Source organism: Passer montanus, unplaced genomic scaffold, assembly GCF_014805655.1.
Source record: "Passer montanus isolate IOZ18808 unplaced genomic scaffold, ASM1480565v1 scaffold54, whole genome shotgun sequence".
Classification (NCBI taxonomy): Eukaryota; Metazoa; Chordata; class Aves; order Passeriformes; family Passeridae; genus Passer; species Passer montanus.
In genome coordinates, this window is record NW_024370374.1 from 1,178,028 (window position 1) to 1,204,002 (window position 25,975).

General features: G+C 37.8%; 1 protein-coding gene across 5 annotated transcripts in view; it reads left to right on the forward strand.

The window, feature by feature from the left end:
- The window catches only part of ANO5 (anoctamin 5), a 57,294-nt gene extending 46,322 nt beyond the window's left edge, over nucleotides 1-10,972 (forward strand). For all 5 annotated transcript variants that reach the window (XM_039724979.1, XM_039724975.1, XM_039724977.1 and 2 more), the window contains 7 exons: nucleotides 553-722; nucleotides 1,296-1,393; nucleotides 2,431-2,561; nucleotides 4,127-4,332; nucleotides 5,176-5,357; nucleotides 6,310-6,415; nucleotides 7,253-10,972. In XM_039724979.1, coding sequence (XP_039580913.1) covers nucleotides 553-722; nucleotides 1,296-1,393; nucleotides 2,431-2,561; nucleotides 4,127-4,332; nucleotides 5,176-5,357; nucleotides 6,310-6,415; nucleotides 7,253-7,474 — 1,115 coding nt within the window. In that variant the 3' untranslated portion in view covers nucleotides 7,475-10,972. The remainder of the gene's footprint in view (nucleotides 1-552; nucleotides 723-1,295; nucleotides 1,394-2,430; nucleotides 2,562-4,126; nucleotides 4,333-5,175; nucleotides 5,358-6,309; nucleotides 6,416-7,252) is intronic.
- Nucleotides 10,973-25,975: the final 15,003 nt, after the last annotated feature.

Here is a 25,975-nt window from a genome sequence, read left to right on the forward strand (position 1 = left end):
AGCAAAGGTTTGGTGATGTACAGTAGCTCCAAGATGCCCCTATTCTTCTGCACTTTATGAGCCTCATCTTTCAGAGGCACATGGGCCATGCAGTTTCTGCTGATTTTCATTATATGCACATACAGTATGTTGGGAAAAAAATATTGTAACATACTTTTCTACCACAAATTTAAGAAATAAACTTGTGTTGCCAACAGTGAAATCTTCATACTACAGGAGATCCTTCTAGTTACTGTTTGAGATTCATCTCAGATCTCCTAAAATAGTTTAACATTTGGGGATGGACAAGTGCTAATGACAGGACAAAGAAGGGGAAATTAAATTTTATAGAGGTTTTAAATATTAATTTCCTTTGCCTGCATACAACAAACATTGCATTGTAAAGTAAGGGTGGGATGTCTGAAAGCGGGAACTTCATCTGCTGAAGTGTTTGTAGGTGTTCTTTTTTCCTTTTTTTTTTTTCCCTTTAAGGTCACTTGATGAATATTTGTGAATCTGTATCCTTTTAATGGGAATAAAGGAACATAAAATTTTTGTTTTGTGGTTTCACAGAGATCCCCAGAACTCACATGGAGTATGAGAACAGGCTCACTATGAAAATGTTTTTGTTCCAGTTTGTCAACTACTATTCATCCTGCTTCTATGTTGCCTTCTTCAAAGGGAAGTTTGTTGGTTACCCAGGTGCCTACACATACATGTTTAATCGCTGGAGAAATGAAGAGGTAAGATTTTCTTAATTTCTGAATTCAGTCTCCACAGTTGTAAATTTCCAGCTGCAGGCTTGGTCTGATCTGAGCTGGACCTCAGCTGGCTGTCCTAAAGGTGATGCTTCCAATGACTTCCTGCTGTTGCTAGTCAGGGCAATATCAGCAATATCAACATCTGTCAGTCACAAGAGTGAAAAATCATAAAGCTTTTCTTGGTCCCAGTTCTGAAATACCAGGGGGTCTCACCATGGGTCTTAAAAAAAAATCTGGTGCTGAGAGCTCATTGAGTGCAAAAGATTCACCTTTTTGGGGCTCAGTGGTGTGTGCTGCACACAGATCCTGCTGAAGCCTCTCTGAATTATTCTGTCTTCATATGGTTGCTATGTTTTGGTGTGTGTTTTGTCTCAGACTTGAAATACTTAAAGCCCTTCCTGAGAGAGTGGCTTAGCTGGCAGTCCATGTGGAAATTAAGTATTTTCCTTACAAGTTTTAAGATCTCCTTTCTTGCATTTATACAGTAGTAGAATATAGTTTATCTGGGTGATAGCCATTGTTCCCGTCCATTGACACTCAGTTTGTCTCCACCAGTGTGATCCTGCAGGCTGTTTGATAGAACTGACGACACAGCTCACCATAGTCATGGCTGGCAAACAGATCTGGGGAAATATCCAAGAGGCTATTGTTCCGTAAGTTCTCTCTGACACCGAGGTGCCCATCTCATAGCCAGAGGAAATTCTTGGGAGGAGTGATTGCCATGTGAGGAAGATAAGAAAAATTCTGTGAATTAAGCACAAATTCTGACACCTAGTTCACAAAGGTTTTTAGTCTCTTTTGTGAAAACCATGCTTGTAAAAGCATGTTGTATTAAGAAGGTGGCTCAGATAAGGGGAGGGACTATGTTAGAGCTGTTGTTTGCAAATAGAGATGGGCTGGTGGGAGATGTGGTGGTTTGAGGCTGCTTGGGGCACAGTAATCATGAAATTACATAGTTTTTAATATTTGGGGAAATCAGGAAGAACATCAATAAGACTTTTACATTGGACTTACAGAGGGCAGACTTTGGGCTATTTAGGAGACTTATTCAGAGTTCCTTGGGAAGCAGCCCTTAAAAACAAAGGGAAAGCATGCCCACCTTCCAGGAAAGGTGGACATGCTTCAAAACAGCGATCTTGAGGGCACAGGGACAGACTGTCCCTGTGTGCTGAAAGACAAGTTGATGAGGCAAACGTCCAGCCAGGATGGGCAATGAGGGTTTGAAGGAACTTAGGAATGAAAGGAGGATGTATCATCGTTGGAAGGAGGGTAGGTCTCTAAGGAAGTATTGCTGGGGGTCACTAGGGCATGTAGGAAAAAAATTATGGAGGCCAGAGCTCAGTTTGATCTAAATTTGGCAACATTGGTAAAGGATAATAAAAAATGTTTTTTACAAATATATTAATGGCAAAAGGAAGGGTAAGACAACCTTTGTTCTCTACTGGATACATTGAGGTGTTGGGGCTGGGTTGGACTCAGTGATCTTGAAGGCCAGTCATTCTGTGATTCTGACTTCACAGAATATTCTGAGTTGGAAGAGACCCACAAGGATTGAGTCCAGATCTCAAATGAATGGCCTAAACCATTCAGGGACTAAACCCACAAGCTTGGTGTTATTAGCACAGTGCTCTAACCAAGTGAGCCAATCTGATCTGCTTCTCTCATTGTTAACATTTTTCTGTATATACAGCTGGATTTGTAACTGGTGGGGTCGTCGGAAAGCCAGAAACAATCCTGAAAATTTATACAGTCGTTGGGAGCAAGACCATGATCTGCAGACATTTGGAGCCTTAGGCCTGTTCTATGAATATTTAGAAATGGGTAAGTTTAAAATTACACATTTGGAATTGAGGACGGGACACCTTGTACTGACACTTCCAAAAGAACATTTTCTCGATTAATTGTTGTGGGTTGCCACCACTTTCATCTGCATAACAGGATGATTAACTGCTGGGAATCATTAAATAGGTCAGCTCAGTTTAAAAAAAAAGCTGTCTTTGCATCTTGAACTGCTGGCAATTTCACAGAAACACTGCAAAGACTTTTTGTTTTCCTCATTCAAATGGGGAACATTATTCTCAGTGCAGCCAGCTGCCTCTGTGTCTGTTCTTTTCTTGTTCCAAAGCATCTTCTTAGCTGATGTCAGTGGAAATTTTAAGTATGGGATGAGTGCCAAATGTGCAGTAAGGATGGGTACTGCAGGCATGAGATCTACGAAGTGGCTAGAGGAGAATCCCTTCAGCTTTAGTCACTGATCAGTACTTCCCTTAGACCAGCAGAGGGAGTGTGCTCAAGGGAATATGGGCTTTCAAAGGTAATGTGAGCATGTCAGTTTATAACAGTAGTTTACAAAACCTGAGAAACTGAAACCAAAACTGAAGCAAGCTAAATCTAAAGGATACTTTAAAGAAATGAATATTTGGTTATTACAAGGATACATTTTGTTGAAAAATGAACCTTTGTATTGTTTTATTTCTGCAGAAATAGTTTGGAGTGTTCTAGAGATGCATAATGTTATTATCACTTTAATTGATACAGGGCTGTGGTCTTGTGAAACTAATACACTCAGAATACACTGTTGCCAGTCATGTCCTTGCTCTTCCAGAATCAGAACTAAGCTCCAGCATTGTCCAAGGGCTGCTAAGCTAGCAGGAATTTTGTTGCTTATCTGAGGTGAAGAACTTGCCACTGAAATAACGGAAGAGTGAATGACTGCTGTATGGGAATTTATTTTATACACTACTTAAACCAGAAAAAATGTTCTATTTCCTTCTTCCTTATAGTGGCAGTATTGGCTGTGTACTGAGGATTACCACATTCTGTACTGAGATACTTGATTTTGGTAACAACTCATTTATATATTCTGTTTGCAATTCTTAAACTAATGTCAGCACTCGCCAATGGAACTATTGCATAGAGTTGTTATGAATATTTTGATTAAATCAGTAACAACAGGTGGAGATAAGGTTGTGAGGTGTGTAGCCGATAAGTAAAAGAAGAGCAAGATGATACAAACTGCAAGAAAACAAAACTGGCCTGATAACAATTGAGAAGTTTGATTGATGAATACATCCCAATTCCCCTACAGTTACACTCCATTCATATGAGAACTGCAGCACCCTGAAAGGATTGGTATCCAGCACTGCTGGCAGCATCATTTCGCAGGATCCAAGTGCCAGTTTCTATGGGTGCTGCTGAATGGTGGCGTGAAGAAACTGGAGAAGTCTCGGGGCTGGAGCTGATTGTCACTTAGCTCAGGCCAGGGATGAAGATGACTTGTGCACCCTGGCAGAAGTTTTCCATTTGTCTGCTAGTGGTAGACCCCTGTCACTCTAAGGATACTTCTGGAAGGGCAGATTTTGACACATTTTTCTTCTCTCTTGCAGTCATTCAGTTTGGATTCATTACTCTCTTTGTGGCATCCTTTCCCCTGGCTCCCCTTCTTGCTCTGATGAATAATATCCTGGAGATTCGTGTAGACTCTTGGAAACTGACCACTCAGTACAGAAGGCCTGTGGCTGCGAAAGCACATAGCATAGGAGTATGGCAGGAAATCCTCAACGGGATGGCCATCCTGTCTGTTGTCACCAATGTAAGCATGTTAATACTTACTTACTTACTTAGGTATGTGATGCATTAGCTGGGAAATCTCAAGTTGGAGAACCAAAACCCCTGCGCTGTGCTACATCAACACTGATTCTTCCGTTAATCAAAATGCGAAGAATTAAAAACCAGCTGATGCTTTTTCTCCTTCATCAACACTATATCATGTTAACCTACAAAGATACCATCAAACCATTTCAGTGGTTTGGTTTGTCCATATGTTGGCAGTGTGCAGCTCTTGATTCACCTTTTATTGGCTGTAACCTTTCATTCAGTTGTCTGTGTTTTCCAGCCTTTTGGAATGGCATAAGCCAGTATGAAGCTTAGTCTGATAAAGCACACTGATTGCTCAGAGGGAACTGTAGGGGAAAGGTGGATGAATCCTGTGGGCCAGATGCATTTTCATCCTTGTTGCTATGTGGCCTGTTCTGTGGGAATTCTGGTCTGCTCCTGGATGCATCTATGGGACCAGTGGCTCCAAGTATTTTTTATAAACTGGTAACTAAATGCTATGCCAGTATTTTATTGGAAACATACTGTAAAGGAGCCTACTGAGCACAAGAGATGCCTGTTTTTAGTGTGTCTCAGGCAACAAACGCACTGCCATAGCAGCACGATACCTCAGCACCTTAAGTATCTCAAGCTTCCAGGAAAAATGTGCTGAGGCTGCAGTCAGCATCTTTTACCAAGGTGAAGTGCTCCAATCATGCTTCTCACTCTTTCTTAAAAGATTATGGGTAGTGCCAGAGTCACAGAACCACAACACCTTTATAAATCTGCTTACAATTTTTGTGTGCCACTTTCCTTATTTTTTTCTCCAATTTCTTTTCAGGCTTTCATTGTTGCATTCACGTCCGATATGATTCCTCGTTTAGTTTACTACTATGCTTATTCTGAAAATGAAGACTCACCAATGTCTGGATACATAAACAACAGTTTGTCAGTGTTTCTAATCTCAGATTTTCCTGCGAGAAATGAACCTAAAGAGAATCCAGAGAACTTTGTCATATGCAGGTTGGTGTCACTTTGTATAGAATACAGCATAAAAAATCAACTAAAGTCTAAGTTGTCCATTAGAAAATAAATTATGTCATTCTCATAATTCTAAACTGTGAGAGGTAATATTTACACTATTGATAAGGTGATGGTTGAGGTAGTAAAAGATCAAGCCAATAACAAAAACAGTCACCTCAAAAAAAAAAATCACCACTAAAAGTCTCATTGCTAACTTGCATTTTGCTTTTTCTTCATTGGATTTTTTGTTTACTTAATTACACTATTGATTTTTGAGTGAGGAAGGGGATTTATGTCCCTAAAGTTGCAAATTTTAGCCTATATGTTCAAAGATTTTTAGGCTGAATAAGTGGACAAGAAAGCAGAATAAAGGAAATGTTTAGATTGCAAAGCTGAAAATAAGATATGGTACTTAAACCATTATTACCATTTGGAAATGGTAAAATGAGTGTTGATTGGATGAAAAGATCTCAAAACAAACAAAAAACCCCCCAGACCAACCACCCCAGCACTTTTGGAAACAGCTACATTTGTTTGGTGGTGTAGAACACGCCAAAGTTCTGTCCTTTCATGAAACCCTGCATCTGTCCAGTCCATAATCTGCTCATGTGTGTCACATTTATTCAGTACGTGTCCATTACCCTGTGATACATCCCATCATCCTGTCCTGCATTATTTGATCATTGCCTGAAAAACAAGTAACCTGTGTACCAAATTTCACGTCACGCATCCTCATCTCTGCTCTGTTGCTGTGTGTGTGAGGGTGTTCAAGCAAACACAAAGATAGAAACAAATTGAGAAGCAACCTTTTTCTGCAAAAGGAAACAGACCATTTAAAACAAGAAAAGGTTCCTTAAGTGACAACTGTACTTGCTTGTAAGTGTCACTAAGCTTGTAATCTGTCCCAGGCTGAATGTGACATTTCACCTTTGCATGTCTGTCATTGCTACAGGTACAGAGACTATCGATATCCTCCAGATCATGAGAGGAAATACTTACACACTATGCAGTTCTGGCACATTCTTGCTGCAAAACTGGCCTTTATTATTATTATGGAGGTATGTTCCCTACAAAATTTCCTTTTGACATTGGTACCTTGTGATTTGTCTAGATAGTTACTAATGCTACAGAACATAGAATTGCTAGGAGTATAAAATAATTTGTTCCCTAGATAATACCAAGGACTCATGTCCTAAAAGATTACTGTTACTGGGCCTTTTAACTTCAGTGAGCTGACCTCAGAGTAGGAAAACTGAAAATGGCAGAGGAGACTGCAAATGTTGATCAAAATAATCAGAAAAATAAAAAAGGTCTTTATGCCAGTGTAAGAGATGAAAGCCACCACTTCCACTCCTCTTGCTTGCATTAAGGAGCTATATGTGAGATGACTGTGTTCAAAATCCAGACAGCATTTTGCAGTGATGTATGTTGGTTAAAAACAGCTAAGTCAATAGTTTGGATAACTGGCACATCAGCATTAAGCCACTGCTTTGCAAGTTATGAAGGGAGAAGGGAGTAAAGTAGTTCAAGTGCTCATCTCATCACTTTTCCTGCTGTGTTGCATCAGCTCTCAATAGCTAAGTGTTATCAGCACAGCTGTGTGAACTTTCTAACAAACCACACGGAGGAGTTAAAAAGTGATGGTTGAGATTCAGGCCCTGACACTTTTCTCTTGGCTTTGCTAAGTCATTAATGGTTTGGAATTAAAATTTCTGCATAAGAAGATGGGTTTTAATCATCGTACACATCTTAGATACACATTAATTTGGTGTGTATTGTTCCAGCACAGTCAAATAATTTGTATTTTATTGTGAACAAAAAGTGACCTATTTGGTGTCAAATAAAACAAGAGGTGCTTCTTTTGGTAATGAGTTGTTTTTCTGGTTTTTTTTTAGCATGTTGTATTCATCGTCAAATTCTTTGTAGCGTGGATGATCCCTGATGTTCCTGCAGATGTGAAAGCCAAAATAAAACGTGAAAAGTATTTAACACAAAAGATCCTACATGAGTATGAACTTGAAAAACTGAAGGAGAGACTGTGCCAAGGTGATAAACGAGCCACAGAAAAAGAGTTCATCGCCACAGAAGGGAGAATGGAGCTATCCAGAGCAATGTAACCAAAAAACCCAGCTGTTTTGGGATTTAGCTTGTTCTAGCTTTTTTATCTGTGGTTTGCTCAGTATGCATCATGTTGAATGCTGTAGGAGAGTTCAACCTTTCTCTTTTCAGTCCAAAGATTTTAGAGTTTTCTTTAAAAGTTTTACTCGGCTTTCAATGTTTAAGAAATCTACTGAACTGTATGATTTCTGCACTGGTTTTTATTTACCCATGACTTTGAATAGTAAATGTAATCTTGTAATCCTAAAATTTGGACTCCTGGTATAGGGACTGTTAACCTCAAAGGGCTCACAGGACATGATAAGGTGATTTACCACCTTAAGCCCTCTCCCTGTTGCTAATTGCAACATTCCAGGTTGTATCCCAGCTGCCTGAAAAGGGTACCACAAAGGACCACTGCTGTGGAAAATGCTGAAAATTATTATTTTTATTATGTAGTAATTTAAATAGAACACTTCTGATAAAAGGATTAAGGTTTGGGGCTTTTTTTTATATTCACTATGTCTTATGAAACATTGGTTTGAACTTATATACATTTTGTAGAAGGAATTGATTTTTAAAGTTACATTGGCTTAATTCCACTTGGAATTATTTATAGGCACAAAATTCAGTTAATACAATAGTGAAGGGAATAAAAAAATTGTGAAAGGGAAAAAAAGCCATAATTTTCATAAAGGTACAGTTTATGGAAGAGTTTACTCTCTACATGGAGATATTGTGGAATCACCTAATTGCAGTGGGTTTTGAAAATATGTGATTTGGAGAATAACAGTTATTTAATTTCTCATTCTCAAAAACTACCATTGAAAGATTATGTTTGTCTTTTTTTTGGCCAAAGCTGCCTGTTTATTTATTTCTTTGTTTGGATTCTCAATGAATGCCAGCAAAGGGCTAAAGCTGTCTGTCTGTCCTCAATGCATACTATGGAGCGTGCCTGCACTCCATGGCAGTGGGTTGGGAGCTGGACCACCATGCCAGTTGATTTAGCTCAATGGTTTGGTCTTGGATTTTTATCCAAAAGATTTTAAGCATGCCAAATAACGTATGTTTATGCTGTTATTTTCCTTATACATAGTATCCTAAGGCTTGGGGGTTGTTCTGTTGAGTTTTTTTTCTCCCTTTGAATTTTTGGGAAGGATTTTTTAATTTTTTTTTGGTTAGGAGGCTTTTCTACAAAGTTACTGAGTTTATAAATATGTAATACCTATTGTGCAAAGTAGCTTCCAGCTGTTTAAGAATGTGTCCCCATTTTCTAGTTTGAAGCAGGTAGGCATTTTTGTGATTTTGCTGTATATTTAAAACATACCAACGCTTCCATGCTTAGTGCCTTGTTTCTTTGCATTTGGCAAGAGGTGTGAAAATGATCTCTGCAGGGCAGTGCCTATTTCCAAAATGTGCTTGCAGGCATTAGCATACTGTGAACCTGCCTTTAGAGCTGTTCCGTGTTAGGAAGCCATGCCTGCCTTGGCACACTTCTGTTTCAGTGCCATGTGGACTGTTGCAGAGCAGTTCATGCCGAGACTGCAGACTATTGTAACACCAGATTACTGACTTCTGTCATGCTGAATACACAAGGTAGACAAGATTATTTTGCTCTATTTGCACTTTGAAAGTTATACTTCCTCGCAAGTATACACAGAAAAATTGAGATTTGTATTCCATATCAGCTGAATAATGTACTGTTTACTAGTACCACAACTTAGGGTATTTTGTTTTAGCAAACCTCGCCTGTGTCTTGGAGTACTTGGCGAGTGACCTTAATGTTGTAACGGTGTTAAACCCATGTCCTGAGTGGAGCTGTTGTTCTTAGCAAAAGGATTAAGTGCCTACCTCGAGCACACATCACACAGTTTGGCTGCCAGTCAAGGAGCTGATGCCAATGTACATTTCTTGTTACTGTAAGTTATTCACCTTCATTCTCTAAGATTGCTTGATCAATCAAGCATGTTGGCAATTTATGTTCATGATGAACTGATCATGTTCTTGAATATTCATATATATTTGAAGCGATGGATCTGTTGGAGGAATGCATGTGTAAATAAATTAGCTCTGCTGCTTAATGTGTAAGCCAAAGAAGAGTATCAACCATCAGTCATAATCACATATCAAACACCACAATTTGCACAATGAAAGCACTGTGCTGCATCTTGCACATATACTGTTAATTAAACTGCTTAATTTAGATGTTGTGGGTTTGTTACTGTTTGCAGTGCAGACAGATGCTTCAAACAGAAAGGTGATGAGATGCAAAAGAATATTTGTGTACAAAATGTGCAACCTGACTGAAGCTGAAAGCAGATTTGGAAATTGAGCTTTACATGCACTATTTCTGCTTATGGAAGATTAGTTTCTTCAGGTAATAAAGTGTCCTAATATACTACCCTTTAAAAGATATCAGTCAAATAGATGTGTTGTGAATGAACAATGCTGTTTAAGAGCAAGATGGAGGAAAATAAGGAAGTCCATGTGTTTGGATACAGCATTGATATGCAGACCCTGAATTTGAGTTGATTTTTTGACTCCTACTTTGTGCTTCTTACAAACTTATTTTTTAAGATCACTTGCTATTTACAGATGTTTTGTACGTGTTGTATCATGCAGTAGAAAGTGGAAAAACCCCTGGGATCAGCTTATTTAGAAAGAAATAAGCATCTTAAAAACAAGTCATTACATTCATAGCATTACTTCTTCATATACAGAAACTGTTGAAAAGAGAATCTGTTGTCATACTAAAAGCTAATATCACATAAAAAATTAGTCTTGACACCTTTTTACGTAATAGTTTGCCTTTTACTTGCTATTAAGCAGTATTTTGACTAAAGGTTGGGTATGGTTGGGTTTATAATGGTTCACATAAGTTTCCTGAAGAGTTCTTGAAAAGTGAGAAGAGTAAGGAAGGCCTGGTCAGTTTGGAGATGTGCTGATTCTTCCTGTCAGAATAATTTATTTTGATGTGATTCAGTATCTAAAAGTGTCCTTTAACCAAAGTGAATAAAGTTCTGTGTTGCAATTACTGTAATATAAGCAACAATAGATTGTCTTGTTAGAATTAGTTACACAAAACAAAATTGACCTTTCAGATGTAATACAATCAGGGATTTTTTTTTTTTTGCAATTAAAATTTAGGTTGTTTACTTTGGGAAGGTTTAGTGTGGTATGTTCTAAGCAAAGGACTGCAAAAGAAGAGTGCTACTATGAGACACTATCATATTTTTTCCTAGAAATTTTTTTACGATGCTTTTACGTTTTTATGAAGTGCTGTCAGTTGGAGGCAACAGAATGGAATGAAAATAGATGGAGTTTCTGACTATTGTACATGTACCACTTGTTTGACTTGTACTGTTGTGTAATCTGAGTGGCGTTTTCGTCTGCTATGTATGTTGCTGATATATATGATACACTAATGTCAGAATAAATTTTTTTAATACTCTGCTAACATTTAATATGCACATTTAATAAGATCTGAATCTAGCAAATAAAGCTGTGTTCATTTTTAATGTGCTGTCCACTTGTGTGTGAAAATTCCAAGAATTGAGAGAGGAAGTACAAGTAAAAAAAGAGGAAGTAAAAGTCAAATACCTGGAGCACCTCCTGAAAGAGAATATCCATGCAGATTTCTGCAGCTCACAGTGTGTGTTGTCTTCATACAGATCCATTTTTAGCCAGGCTCCTTTTCCCTGCCTTATCTGGATAAGTTTTCATTCCTGCAGTGCCAGGACCTGAGGTGACTGCTCAAGTTCTCAGTCACACATGCAGTTTTCCACACACAGCACAAGGGGTTCACATGCATGTGCTTTCAGTAGTTTTGAGTACATACACTGGGAAAGATGGCAGGGCTGAAGCTTTCCTGAGGGACTGGTCAAGTCTTACAGTACATATTTTAATCCTCCTTAAAAGTCACTTCTGGGACCAGTGAAGGGCTTTGGATTAAATCTGGCTTGAAGCTTCTGACTTGCTCCCAAGAGATGTTTTTATCTCAGCATGTCACCTCTCCTGTTGTATCACCTTGTCAGGATTCTAGGAACAGGGTCACCTCCCAGACTTGGTAGGTCATTTCCTTGGTAACTTTGAAATTACAAATTAAGACACATGCAATTTAAGCAAATTAAAGAAAGGTATTAAATGAATAAAAATCTTCTATGTATTAAAAAGCAGAGAAGAAAAAAAAAAGGCCAAAACAAGCAAGGAGTAATTATATAATATGGTACCACTACTGTGCTCCCTACTGGGTGAGAGAGGGTAATTAAGTATGAAAAAAATGTTAAAAGGAGAAGAAATTGGTAGCAAAATAAAGACAGGAGGGAGGAAAAAAGATGGAGATGTCAAAAGGAGAAGAAATTGGTAGCAAAATAAAGATAGGAGGGAGGAAAAAAAGATGAAAGAAGGTGCTGTTGATATGCAGGATATAGGGGACATTTAATATATTAAGTTGTGAGTTTTCAGGTGCATTCAGGCTTTGCTCTTAGAGGTTAAACCTTTCCTCCACTGAGGCTTGTAGTAAATGGGTAATTTAAATTTAAAGTTTAACTGGGGGTACAATGTCAGCCAAAGTCAAGTATATTTTATAAAAGCAAGTAGCATGGTAGCTTGTGAGAAGACATTCACAAATTCTGGTACCACCTGGCTCTCCACATGGTTAGAAATTGTAGCTACCCTTCAAAAGTCTTAATTTCTTCATTAAACTTGTACACCACAATTCAGTGGTTCTATTTTCTGAATCAGAAAAATAGGTAAGGCATCTATTTGATCTATGCAGCTTAAAGAGTATTTCTGAAAAATAAGTCTATGTTTATTCTATACAAGGAAAAAAAATACAGGGAGCACTGAAATAGAAGACATTTTTCCAACATTTGCATCTCAAATGGTGTAAAATATGTTGTCTTACAGGAGTAGAAAAATAAGAAACCCATTCCATAATCAGTGGATTAGTGGGAAAGAACAGCAAGATGTGGGAGAAACAATATGCCAGCATCTGAAGTCTGCAATTTGGTTGAGATGTGTAGGCTGGGAAACAAAATCTTGTCTAATACTCCTCAAAATGTTCAAAATAACAGTTTTTCTCAAAATATTGTCTTAAATGTTTAGGGCACAGTGCTGGGATGCACAGGGGAGGGGTCGGGGTCCTAACATCTGGTGTGGCAAGAGATTGTATGCAGAGAGGGTTAGGAGAGCCCTCAGAAAGGACTTACTTAAAAAGCCTTCCTTCCCCAAACAGATGGAAAGAAGTAAAGGGGGAAAAAGGATGATCACTGCCATATGAAGGATAACAAAATTATTTCCAGACTGTATGAATTACTGTGTAACCTCATTAAGCCACAGCTACTTTTCATTGTCTGTCTGCCTTCTTAAGGGTGGTCATAACAGTTCTTGCCTTGGCATCCTTAAAAAGGAGTAGCTAAATTAAGTCTCATTCTGGTTTTAAATAATCATTGTCTTAACACAACACTTACATCATTCAGATGCAACTCAGGAAGGTTTTTTTTAAAGCAAGTACTGAGAAATCTGCTGGGAGATGATGAGTAGGATGTGAAATTCGGCAGCCATATCAATTTTTGGAAGGTGCATACGCACATTCCCCTGCAATAATTAGTGACTATGCTTTCTCAGTCAGAAATGAGTCAGTCTGAGCCATTTGGTAAGGGTAGGATTTTTTTTAAATATTCTTTTTGACTCCTCAACCAACCAGTGCTGTTAGCTTGTCAGAAACATTTGTATTTAAATCACTGACTGACCTTGCTTGGCCCTTGGGTGTTCAAAGCATCCAAGATGTTCAGCATTTCAGTTTTGGTGCTGAAAGCTGCAGAGGCCATAGTAACTGCTTCTGTCACCAGGAGGCACTAAATAAATGAGCCTCGTTGTTATGTTGGCCCTTCCTTAACCACAGTCTGTTTGACACACTCAGTGCTGTGGGTCTACCTGGCCCACACCATCCTCAGCAAAGAAAAGTTGCAAAGGTAGAAAAGCTCAGGCTCAGATGACTCCTAGATCCTTGCATCTCCCATACTGGCAGCTTTAGCTTATTTTTCTCAGCTAGTGCTTGATGAAATGTAATACGAATAGTGCTGGAATGTTCCAGGGCTGCATGCTCAATAGCTCTTTTAATAGTTTTTTCTAAAAGGAATAGAAGTGCTCCAGACAGAAAGTTTTAGCAGGGGAAACTGATAGGAAGGCCAGATTTCCTGCCATGTTACCTCTTCACAACAGACAGTTTTGCTGTCAGGTTATCTCAAATAAACAATTCTGCTGACAGTAGCCCATTACTAGTGCTAGCAAGCAGTAATGCTACAGGTAAGCCTGTTCTCTGGTGGTGGCATCTATATATTATTCTTCAGCTAAAATTCTGTCTCTATTCCAATGTAAAGTGTACTATTATTTTCAGATGTGGCCAAGATTTCAACATCTCTGTAACAAAGATCCTGGTAAAAACCCAAACAGATGAAACAGGTAGGCCAAGAAATTTATATGTAGCTCACCATGTAATAGCAATCTGTTAATTATCTAAGAGTTCCTGCTGCTCTAAGCAAGCCACTAGTGCATTGCATTCAGGAAGGATTCTCTGCTTTCCCCTTTCACATAGGATTGCTTTCCTCAGTGTCAGTGACAGCTTTTTAGCTTTCTCAGAAGCAGCACAGGAGGCAATAGCAAAAAAGTCTGATATTTTGAGTATGGGAGAATGATCCTGTGTGTTTTATGGTAAGCAATAAATGCTTTTTCATTGGGTTTTTGTTTGCATTTAGGTGGAAATAGCAAATGATTCTGTGGCTGCAACCCGCCTGTCACAATGACTCGTGTTTTAATTTTTTAGTTAAAAATGCCACCATATGTTGAGTCACCAGGTAGCAACATCCAACTTTTTCATCAACTAAAAGTACTCTCTGTGGGACTGGTAAAAAGATTATGATCTAGTTAATGGGGTCACTGCTGTGATTAGCACTGGGGGAGGTGACATGGCTAGAGGAAATCAAAGCAGAAAAAGAGCCTGCTTCATACTTTTGCCATAAACTCAGAGTGCTGGAGTTATGTGCTGAACATGTGGAGGGCACGGAAAATTAATTCTATTTAATTAATTAATTAATTAATTAACTAATAAAGACTATGAAGTCTTTATTAATCACTTTATCTTCAGAAGGAGGAAGGTGAATAAACAGAAGTGTAAGGCGTTATGAACTGGAGAAGACACAAAGCTGAGGCACCAGACAGCTTGAAGCCAGCACTTGGAGAGAAATTTTTAATATTCAGCTGTGTAGAAGAAGCCTTTGAATGTAAATGCTAGTCTGTCAGCAGGTCTCCCCTGCCTAGGAGAAGAGACTCAGATATTAGTAGTTAACACAGGAACTGGAAGGGGACATCTGAAAGGTTGATTTTGACGAGAAGGGAAAAGCAGGATTTTCTTTGCTTTTGCACCTGGAAGAAATTAACTTCATTTATGAAGTTTATGAAAGAAATCCTTCATTTTCAATGCTGTACAAACTCTGCTTCAAATGTCTACCCAGAGGACCCAGACACCTCCTGGTGCCCAGAGCAGCCCCCCTTCCTCCTGTGCACACACCACTCATCCCTGACTGTCACGCATCTTCATCTCAGGGACTGACTCACTCCTGGGCACAAGGACAGCCCTGGCAGCAAGGCTTTCCCACAGACCTTGGGTGTCTGATGAGGATGGCATGGGAACTTCAGTTTCTGTTGTGGTGAGAACAAACATAACTTCCTGTAAGGCTACATTGGCAAGCTTCTTCATTCTGCAATAAATGCCTTTTGGATATTTGGTGCAGAAATGCACAAAATTCAGTCATTCTGAAACTTTGTAATTAAGCCTCTAACCTGAAAAAGGATAGATGCTATCTAGCATAAGAAGAGAATGATATCAGATTATTGTTATTTTAACAAAATTTTTCTAAAGTAGAATTTTTCATTAAAAACAAATATCTAAATCAACAGATTTTTAACTGAAAAAGCTTTAAATAATGGGAAATTTTCTAAGTGGTTATTCAATATGTTTGGGGAATATTTTAGAATACTAAAAATGGAAGTTTTAATTATTTTTTGTTATCATCAAAGGCAAAAAGATTACTACTTCCTGCAATTCTCAGCCTTTCATCTTGTTCTGCAAGACTGAGTTACCAGTTACCACACTCAAGTTGCACTTCGGATACTTACATGTGAGAGTTGTTGTGTATCAGACAGATTACATTGTGACCATAGCCATATAATAATATATATAATATAACCTATTCATATTACCTGGAGAATTAAACTCAGACTAATTAATAAATAAAAATCTTAAAAAGTGTCAGGTATTTGAATACTATCAAGAAAAAGTTACTGCTCATGCTCAGTTTGCTCAGTCTTCCTTCCTGATGCACAAAGAATTTCTGAACCTGATTTGTCTGCAAATAAAAGAGCAGCTACTAACAAAACAATGGATTTATACTTTGGTCAAGTGTTTACGAAGGGTATTAGAATAGGGCCCCAATGTTTAGCTTTATCAACCAGAATTACTTTAATTTTGAACATTATGTTGGCCTGTTTATGTCCCTATAACCTTTTGTGAAACAGCAAGGAATGAAATATGAAGACGCATGGAGAAGAAGGTGACAGAGCTGACATGTACATCTGCCATCCCACTTGTGCTGAGAAAGGGACATTCCTTCAAATGCTGGTGTCTGTAAACTGCTTGTTATCCTACTGCAGGGAAATGGGGTAGATGAAGCATGGAGCATTTTGAAAAAAACAGTAATATCTATGTGAAACAGAAATTGCCTTCAGCCCCCTCAAAAAAGCTTAGTGAGGGTCTGCTCTCAGGGTGATAACCTGCCTGTTGTATGGCTGAGGAATTCCTGAACATTAATAATTTGTGAGATTTTCTGCCAAAATGCTGGCACTCATGAGAAAGTCCTGTTGTATTTATGTTGTATTCCTTGAAATTGGGCTCCATAAGAGGAACTTGGGCTGGTTTGTTGTACTATCTGACCACCTCTGTGCCTCTGATAGATTTAAGACAGGATCCTCCTCTCTCTCCCTCACTGGTCAGATTTTTCCATCTCCTTCAGGCTTTGTGACTGGTCACCTATCCTTTCAGTGAAGAAGGATTAATGAGGATCATTTTTAAATCTATTAGAAGTGCTGGAGAGTACAGGGCAGCTTTTGAAAGACAAGCAATGGATTCATGAAGCCTTTTGGAGAACACGACACAAGGTACAGGACGAGTGGAGGAAAGATGCTCATGTAGGTGGGAAAAGCACGTGCTGGAGGAAGCACTTAGGTGTAATGCTAAGCAGCTGCCAAGTACCTCTCAATGATTTCTGATGTGTCCTGATGATGGAGCACACACTGATCAGAGAGTGATTAATACTCTTGTCATAAATGGAAAGAAATGGGCATCCTGCCAAGGAAATTTGTCTGTGAAAGCAGAAGACCCTCTCAGTGCACCAGAGTGACTCAGTGACATGAGACTGATTTAACAAATGGATTAAGCAGAGATTTTTATTTACGATAGGATTCCTCCAGGGAAAGGTGTTTTCATAAGCCAATGAGGCCTCATAGTAAAAAAGGATATGGAAGTGAAGAGGACATAACTGACAGAATGGATTTTTTGGGACTACTTGCTTTCCAGTTTAGGGATACATATTTATTTCAGAGCTTCGATTATTATATTCCTAACAGAATTTCCTAACAGAAATTATATTCCTAACAGATTATATTCCTAACAGAAATTATATTCCCAACAGAATTTCCTAACAGAAAGCCAAAAAATATTAAGCCTGTTGTTGTGAAGGCACTAAATCTAGCCTTTGTAATGTTTCTGATGTGTTCAGCACTTTAGAAGCCAGAACATATCCACAAAAAAAGAAAAAAAAAAAAAGGAATATATAACTATATGACACCATGGTAGGTGTGAATTGTGGATGAATTGGCAGTCTCAGACCAATTACTAGACACAAGAAAACAAAACAAATCTAGGGAAAATTAGTACCTAAAATTCAGTCTATCATGATAAGCAGAAAAAAAAATTATGTGTACAAAAAAACCCATTCAAATCACTATAATAAAATTTGTGACTCTTTTAAAAGAGTCCTTTTTTCTGAAGTAGCAACAGTGATTTTATTGGAATTATGTACAAAGTAAGACATTCAGTGTGGAAATACAGGAAAATATTAAGTGAGAGAACAGAACAAACAATTAAATTTAACAACTTAGGTGTTGCAGTCATTAATTACCTGGCTGCAGCCCCCAGGGTATGAGCTCTGAACATCTGGCAAGAAGCAACAAAACTGTGCTTGCAACCTCCCTTTTCTTACATATTTATTCATATCTGTCTTGATCTTTGCTTGGCTATAGCATGATGGACATTTTTCATGGATAAAGCAGGCTTAATAGCTAAGAAATACCTCAACAGGGCTTCAGAACAAACAAATGGTAAGACAATTTTTTGAGAAACTGGCATTACTTCTGAAAGGAGAGCATAGAGGATGTGAAAATTCTTTGGAATCTTTCTCAGCTGGTAGAATGCCATGGGCACATTTAAATTAGTTCCATACAGATGGGTGGATCCTGAATTCCTTTGCATATTATTCCTTTGCCTATTCCTCTGAATATTATGCAGAGATATGCCTCTTGCTCTACTAGGTAGGAATACAGTCCAAGCAGAGACTTTGGCATTTGTCTCTTTCCTCCTTCCAGCTGTTATTTTTCTAATAGATTGAGAAGTTTCTGTAGAACTAAAACAGAATAAATAGCATTGTCTTGTAAGAGCTTTCTTTCTGCACTTTAGTATTTGGCTTTGGCAAACAGAGTGGGATCCCTTGATCACACACCACAGCATACAGAGACAGCACTAATGGTAATACTGATCACTGCTCACAGCACACAGGGAGAGCACAAGAGGTGCTGCTGGTCACTCCTCCAGCTCTGGGAAGAAAAAAAGCCAGTGAAGAACTGCCCATAAAAGAGTGCCCCTTGGGTAAAAAAGGGAAGCAACCAGCAAATCTTTACCCCAAGAGGGGTCAAAAAGAGACTCAACTACAGAATGAGTAGTAATTCGATAAAAGTCCGTGGTAAAGGCCAAGGAGATGTCAACTATTAAGATGAGGGCTTTTGGAAAGAAAACCAAAGGACAGAAATGCTTGTCCTGGCTTTCAGGATGAAAACACCAACTTAAGAGACAGACAAGGAAACCCTGAGCCTGGTAAGGGACAAAGGTTCAGCACAAGTCTCTTGAACGGTTTGAACTTCTGAGTCTTGCAAACAGGGCCCAGAACAGATAATTAAAATTCACCTCCCCCATAGAAGAAACACTGGAATAGCTAAAAATGTCTAAACTGGTCACACAGAGACTGAGTCACACAAAAATCAGCAGACTTTCTCCAGGGGAATCAGTTAGTTGATTGACCAGATCTGTGATGATTTATTTATAACAAACAAAAGAAAAAATAGATGTAAAATATTTACACTTAAACACCAGATTATAAAATGAAATGTGTATGAAATCTGAGCTCAATGCTGACATTTAGAAAAGATGTCTGAATCAAGAACTTGGTATTTTTAGTTACATTTAGAGATCACAGGTATTTTTTAAATGGATAGGTTGAGTGTTTTGGCCTGAAGTAATCTATCCATGTGACATCCTGATCTTCCCTCCTCCCCTGTGGAACACAGTGCAACCACCACTGAGGTCATTAGCAGTGCCCTAAAATAAAGCAGATATTTTCCTGTCCTCTTAATTTATGTGCTGCTCTAATATTTCTGGGGGAGAAGGAACATCTTAAGTATTCCATATATCAACAAGAATAGCATTTCTGTCTTTTTATTCTTTTAAAATCTTTTACAGTCTTTGGTTTTCCTTTGCAAGAACAAGAACACTTGGACATTTCCACCTTCAAACCCATGGCAATGTTCTGGAGAAAACTAGGTATCTAATTTTGTCCAGAACATGGCAGGTATCTAGCACTTCTGAAGTATTTATGAAAGAGGTAAGACCTTGTGGTTTAGAGAAGACACACACATTGTCCCTCAAAAGATACAGCAATATTAAAGATAGCTTCTGCTATTAATGAAACATGAGATCAACACAACAGCATCTAACTTTGATGGGTTCAGTCCTATTTTATAACACATTTCTTTTGTGTGTGTGTGTTCATTTCCTTTCATAATCACTTTTGAACCAATTTTGGTTCCATTTGGCAGAAACATGAATATGCCAGCATTACAAGTTCCCTACAATTTTCCAAAAAACTCATTTACCAAAAGCAGTATTCTAAAGGAAAATAAAAGAAGCACAGTAAGGAAGTTGGCAGAAACATGAATATGCCAGCATTACAAGTTCCCTACAATTTTCCAAATAAAATCATTTACCAAAAGGAGTATTCTAAAGGAAAATAAAAGAGGCACAGTAAGGAAAGAGGAAAAGGCACGTTGATGACATGACAGAAAGTATGCTGACAAGAAAGCACTGGAGAACACGCAGGGGAGGACTGAGTTCTCACAGATCCTGGCCAGGGCCTGGTGTAAGGAGAGGACAGTAGAAAACCAGGGTTACTGAGGACAGGAACCTCAGAGAGTCAGAGGCATTCATTAACAGTTGGACTCAATTACCTTAGAGGTGTTTCCCAACCTTAACGATTCTATGATTCTATGATTCTATGTTTCTGCACTCACAGAAGAGGCAGTATCTGATTTTATATTATGAATAAAATGATGGGAGTATTTTTATTAAAGTATTAGGCATTTGAAGACATGCCAGCACTGTTAACGTGGGTCAGTGTTATCTAATGCAGATGCAAATGTATGACATGAGAAATCTGCATAGATTTCATACTCTCCTATTTTGGATCCCTATTGGTGACAATACTTTCATGCTAATTCCAAGAAAATTCAAGAAAATAAATGAATTACATTCAGTCTTGAATTTGTGTGATGGTTGTCAGCTTGTCAAGAAATGAAACCAAAGAATAAAATATGGGGTGAATAAAAGTCTCCCTCAGATTTCTTTCTTGGGAAAGCATGACAATTACTTTCTACAGACTCCACTAGCCCCAAACATCAACTAAACATGTATTTCCTCCTTATTTACTTTTTGCTACAATGAGCTCTACTCATTGTCTCAATATCCTTCTACAGACAAAAGTTATGGCTTAGCACATGAAAATACACAATTGTCCACTAGTAAATTATTTTTGTGGATTCTAATATATATGCCTTTCTCCTTAGGGAAACAATTTTATATGTGAAAAATCTACATACAATCTTCCTACACAGCATTTACTGTATTTTTTGTTAGTCTACTGAAAAAAATCAATCTTTATCCTAAAGAAGAATAACCCAAAAAATTTGAGGCACCTTAAAGCTGAGTGACAAATTTGGGTTGCAATATCAGTCTCACACCCAACATGGTAGTCCAGAACCTGCTCCACCACCTCAGACATCAGTTTGCTGTTGTACTAAGCACAATTATTTTCCAAATATCAATTATGAGTTTTCTTGGGTTGTTTTCCCCAACCAGGAATAGTTCCCTGATCAAATGATGTATCTGATGCTGCTTTTGGTTTCTCTTTAAGTGTTCTAGCAAATGAAAGCATATAGTAGATTTAAGCCCTGTTCAGATCAGTGCAACTTGTGATCTGAATCAGTGGAAATTCCTCCCCAAACTTTTCTTAATACATTTTAAAATAATGCTGAGAGACAAGTCAACAGAAAATGAAGGACTACTCCAGCCTTATAAAATCTGCTTCTGATTTTCTAATTTTTGCAATAAAACCCACCATAATACGGTGTTCAATTTCTGCATTTCTCACAAGGTTTCTCATGCAGTGAAAAGAGACCTGACTATCACTAAGACCAAACTGACTCTTGCATAAAAGCTTTTTCAAAGCTGTTAAACAATCCAGTGATGGTTATCCTGGAATAATAATGTAATGACAGATTAATGATATTAATCATTAATCATCTTGGTAATAAAAGATAGGATAATGTGCTGCAATCACAAATCCTTGGCTAAATTTTGTTCTGGGTAATTGCATCCCACTCACCAAGTGTTGCATAGTTGTCCTGGGTACTGAGAGAACTGTTACTGTGCCTGAGCCCCAGAGGTAGGTGCATTTCTGTCTGTGTAACATGACAGATGGCTTCCAGTCCTTTGGGATCCTTTGCATGTAACTCATGGAACAGTACTGGAATTCAGAGGAACAGATGTTCCTGTAATATGTGGGAAGAATATAAGCATTCACTTTTAAGATAAATGTATTCAACGCTGTTAAATTTCTCCATAGATATACCAGGAAAAAAAAAAGAAGAAAGTAATATCATTGCTTAATGATTTAAAAAGCATTTGCTGTTGGGTGGATTTTTATTCGTTTGTTGGGGTGTTTTTAACAATCTATCTGCTGATACTAAAAATGAACTAGATTTTAGACAGGAAAGGCAGGATGGAGGAAATAAATGAATCTTTTTGTAACATAACAGAAACATTTCCAGCCATGGAATAGTCCTGTATAGCAACTGCAAATCATCTCGAGATTTTTTTTTTCCACGCTGAAATCTGCAATACCAATAGAACATAAAAATTGACTGCAATTCTAGTCATTTACCTAGTCCCTTTACCACTAGAGGGCTGAAGGAACAGCTTCAACATGAGCTATACTGTCTGATAATTAGGCACTATTAGAATGAACACTGAGAATTAACATGCCTAGAAACAAGATATTCCTAAATTTAAAAAAAAAGAAACAAAAAACAACAAAAACAAAACAAAAAAAACCCAACAACAACAATAAATATATATTTAGAATATTTCATCATCTTTGTTAGTGCAGAGATCCCTGAGCAAATTACCTCCAGTTTGGTTTAAAACTAGAAACTGCCCTGAAAAATGTGTGAAACGTGTGTACTCCATCACATTTCATTTCTGGTGCCTATTAGACTACCGGCAAAGCAATGCAATAACATTCTAGCAACTGAATAAGGGCATCTGAAAGAGTAGTGCAATTTGCAAGCACTAAGCTGCCAAACATCACACTTAGCTGAAGCAGTGGAAAAGGTACTTTGCTTGACAAAGTCCACAGCCACTTTCATATTGTCTCTGTGGCCAGCTTCCTGCTAGATTTTTCTATTTTTCCCTGTGATTGTGGCCTGAAGTTCCAGATTTTTATTTCAAAAATGCACAATGTGGTTGAGAGGGACCATGTGAATGTGTAAGTTCTGCCCAGACACATGCATTCTTCAGCACATTTCAGTCCAAGCATGTTCACTTTCAGACTCAAAATAAGAAGGATACTTGTGTTGCTGTGGAAGTACAGAGCCAAGATCTGATCCAACAGTTCAACTTGTGCCACGTTTGTTGTATGGCATATAAATCACCAATCTGGCCTGGAAATTAAAGTACCCCTCAAGATGTAAATATCACAGACTGTGAGGAAGCAGAAAGAAGTTCTGTGAGCATTGCAGCAGGTGACAGCTCTTCCTTTTGACACTGTGGTGTAATAACTTCTCAACAGGACATAATGACCCCACTGTGCTCACAGCCTGGGTCTGGAGCTGTAGGCACAGCTCACTTCATAAAATATAGGTTTAGACACTGATGGACAGGCCTCCAAAAGGCAAAATTATCTATTAAGTTTTGTCAACCCAACTTCACGCAGTTTTAACTTGGATTCAGGAATCTTTACAGCTTGGCATGCAAAATTCAGCATAGACACATCTTTAATATGTCAACTCATAGACACTACAACTAAATCCTCAAAATTATATATTGTGCAGTTTTTCAAGGGACTTGTCCAGCAGCGAATCATCGTGACTCAAGACAATATGATAAAAGCCCACCAAAGTATTCAGGAAGTGATCCTTGCAAATTTTCAGGGAGAATGAGAAAATTCCTGATTTAAACCAATCTTTTTGACACATTTTTCTGCCTCTTAAGTAAAGATTTGGCACAAGATTTTATTTCAATCTTTTCTTTTAATGATAGAATTTTTTTCAATAAGCAGTTTACTAAAAAAGAGTTTACAAAGCTCTTGCTTCTTCCAGAAAACCTTCTTTCTGGTGGCCTGGCAAACATGATGTTATTTTGGCATTGCTGTGTGATTTCACAGTTCCATAGTCCCAAAGAAGGGAAAAACTTGCTTTGTTCTTCAGTTGACATCAAATTCCACTTGATTTAGTGAACAGCTACCATAAAAAGAAGTAATAGTTAGATCATAATCCATATTTTTTTAGGCTTTTTTATGCTATCCTCAGTACCAGAAGTCTGTATTACACGTGATTCTGAGCACATGATTTTTTTCCTGAAGATGACACTATTATTGAGAGCAGTATTTTGTCACCTTTCTGTAAACAGGAAGAACAAATGTCTTAGACTTTTTATGTATGATCTTATGAAGTTAAAGTAATACGTATTTGCTTATTTTTCAAAATGAATCATAAAATATACGTCCATTTATAAATTCTGCTTGCATGACACTTGGGACAGAGAAAATTCATTTTGCAGTGAATCAACAGCAAAGATAAGGTCAAAAATAGAATTTAAATAATTACTATTTTTAAATCACTGGTAGGTACCATGATGAAAATTTTAGCTTACTGTGTAGTTTTCTCCAGAAAGACTAAAACTTAAAGAGAAGGGATTTATATTGGAGTATTGCCTTTGAACTTCTCTAAGAGAGCTAAACAATATTTAGGCATTATTCTGAGGGTTATTGTAGAAAATTTTGAGATTAGATGCATAGCAATAAGAACAAATGAGCTAAGAACCACATCTGTAATTCTTCACCGCTGAATAAGACTAAATTCTTGAAATAATTCAGTTCAAAATTTGAAAAAATTAACTACAGAAATAAAAAGACACATAAAGATTCATGACATGAGCAAAAGTTAAAGAAAACCCAATGACATGAAGAAAGTTGTATTTAATTGCAAGATTTCAGGATGAAACAATAAGTTTTCTGTTCCGTGTGAAAAACACAGACATCTGCAGCATCTTGGATTACACCACATCATCCCACAGATATTGTTAGAGCCATTTCAGAGCCACAGTTTTCACTTAGCAACTTTTGGCTGAATCTCTTTCCTGCTGGTCAATATGAGAACATTTAGCAGCGATCATCTGGACTAGAACATTCTGCATAACTTCCTCTTTCCCTTTACCACTGACACCAGTGGAAAGAGCTCGCTGTGATTTCACTGAAGTTTGAAGGCATTTTTGTGAGTTGTCTGTCTATGACAGGCGTTTGTTATAAAAACAACTATCAGTAACAATTTTGATTATTGTTATGCGTTGTTTCTTCTAGAAATGGCTTATTCTATCAAGGTTAAATACTTAATATTATGTTTAAAAAGCGGAGAAGACTGTATAAGTTTTGTAGAACTAATGAGATTAGATGTCTACTGCTCTCATGTGAAGCCAAACCAGCTGAGATTGATCAGGATGTGACTCAGTAATATCTGGATGTACCATCTGATAGACAAAAAAATTCTATTTCAGATAGCTACAGCAGCAGAGCCTAGTCACTATAGGATCTCACTGTATCAGGGTTGCTTGCTATTTTACATATTTTATGCAATTAAGGACTATCTAATTCTCCTCTAATAAGAGAAATAACCAGGAATGTGCCATCTGGACTTTTCTTCTCCGTTTGGTGTGATATGATAAATTATTTATCTTTCTCAAATCAATCATAATTTATTTATTAAATGCTATTCTTTTGCTAATAATTATTCCTGCTACTTAGTAGCCATAGCATCAAACCCATGCCAGGGATGAGCTTTCTAAAAAAAGGGCCTGAGCTCCTTGCAGAGCATAAATAAACAAAGCCCAGCAGGCTTTACAGCCTCAAATTCCAGCTCAGAAAAGGACTCAGTACCTTTCTGAAAGGCTTGAATTACAGAATCCAATCCCCTTTAATGCATCCCTGCAAAACAATATTCTGTTCCCGCTGCCTCTCAGAAAAATCTATTAATATGGGTTTCCTTTGAGCATCTGCAATGGCACAGTGGAGCCATGACACACTGGCAAGAGGTGCTTATGTAACTGTGCAGCTTTTCCTCTTCTGGGAAAAAACCTTTCAGGACGGTGATGGCAGCGACAATGCTGCAAACCATCCAACAGCTACCGTGGTGTAGAATCAGGGCTGTGGGATGATGCTAATGAGCAACATTTCAGTTTCATATGGTTTATTTATTCCATTCTAGTACTTTGTAGTTCTTTTACAATTCTGAAAGGGGTTATTGAAATTCTGCATGGATCAGTCATTATGGGAATTTCAATATTAAAATAATTGGTCTTGCGTAAATGTGCGTTGGCTCTGTAAAACTTCATTAACCCTCCAGCAGAGGGCAACATCTGAAAGAAATATTTCTATAAACCCAAAGAGCAGTTCCTTTTCGGAGATTGCAACTACAACATATGTTTTCATCAGGGAATCTTCCTTTGAAAATACAGTTTGCATTTAATTACCCACCGGGCAAGTGAAGTAGCTTAATACTATGAAGGACTTGCTTAAAACACAAATTTT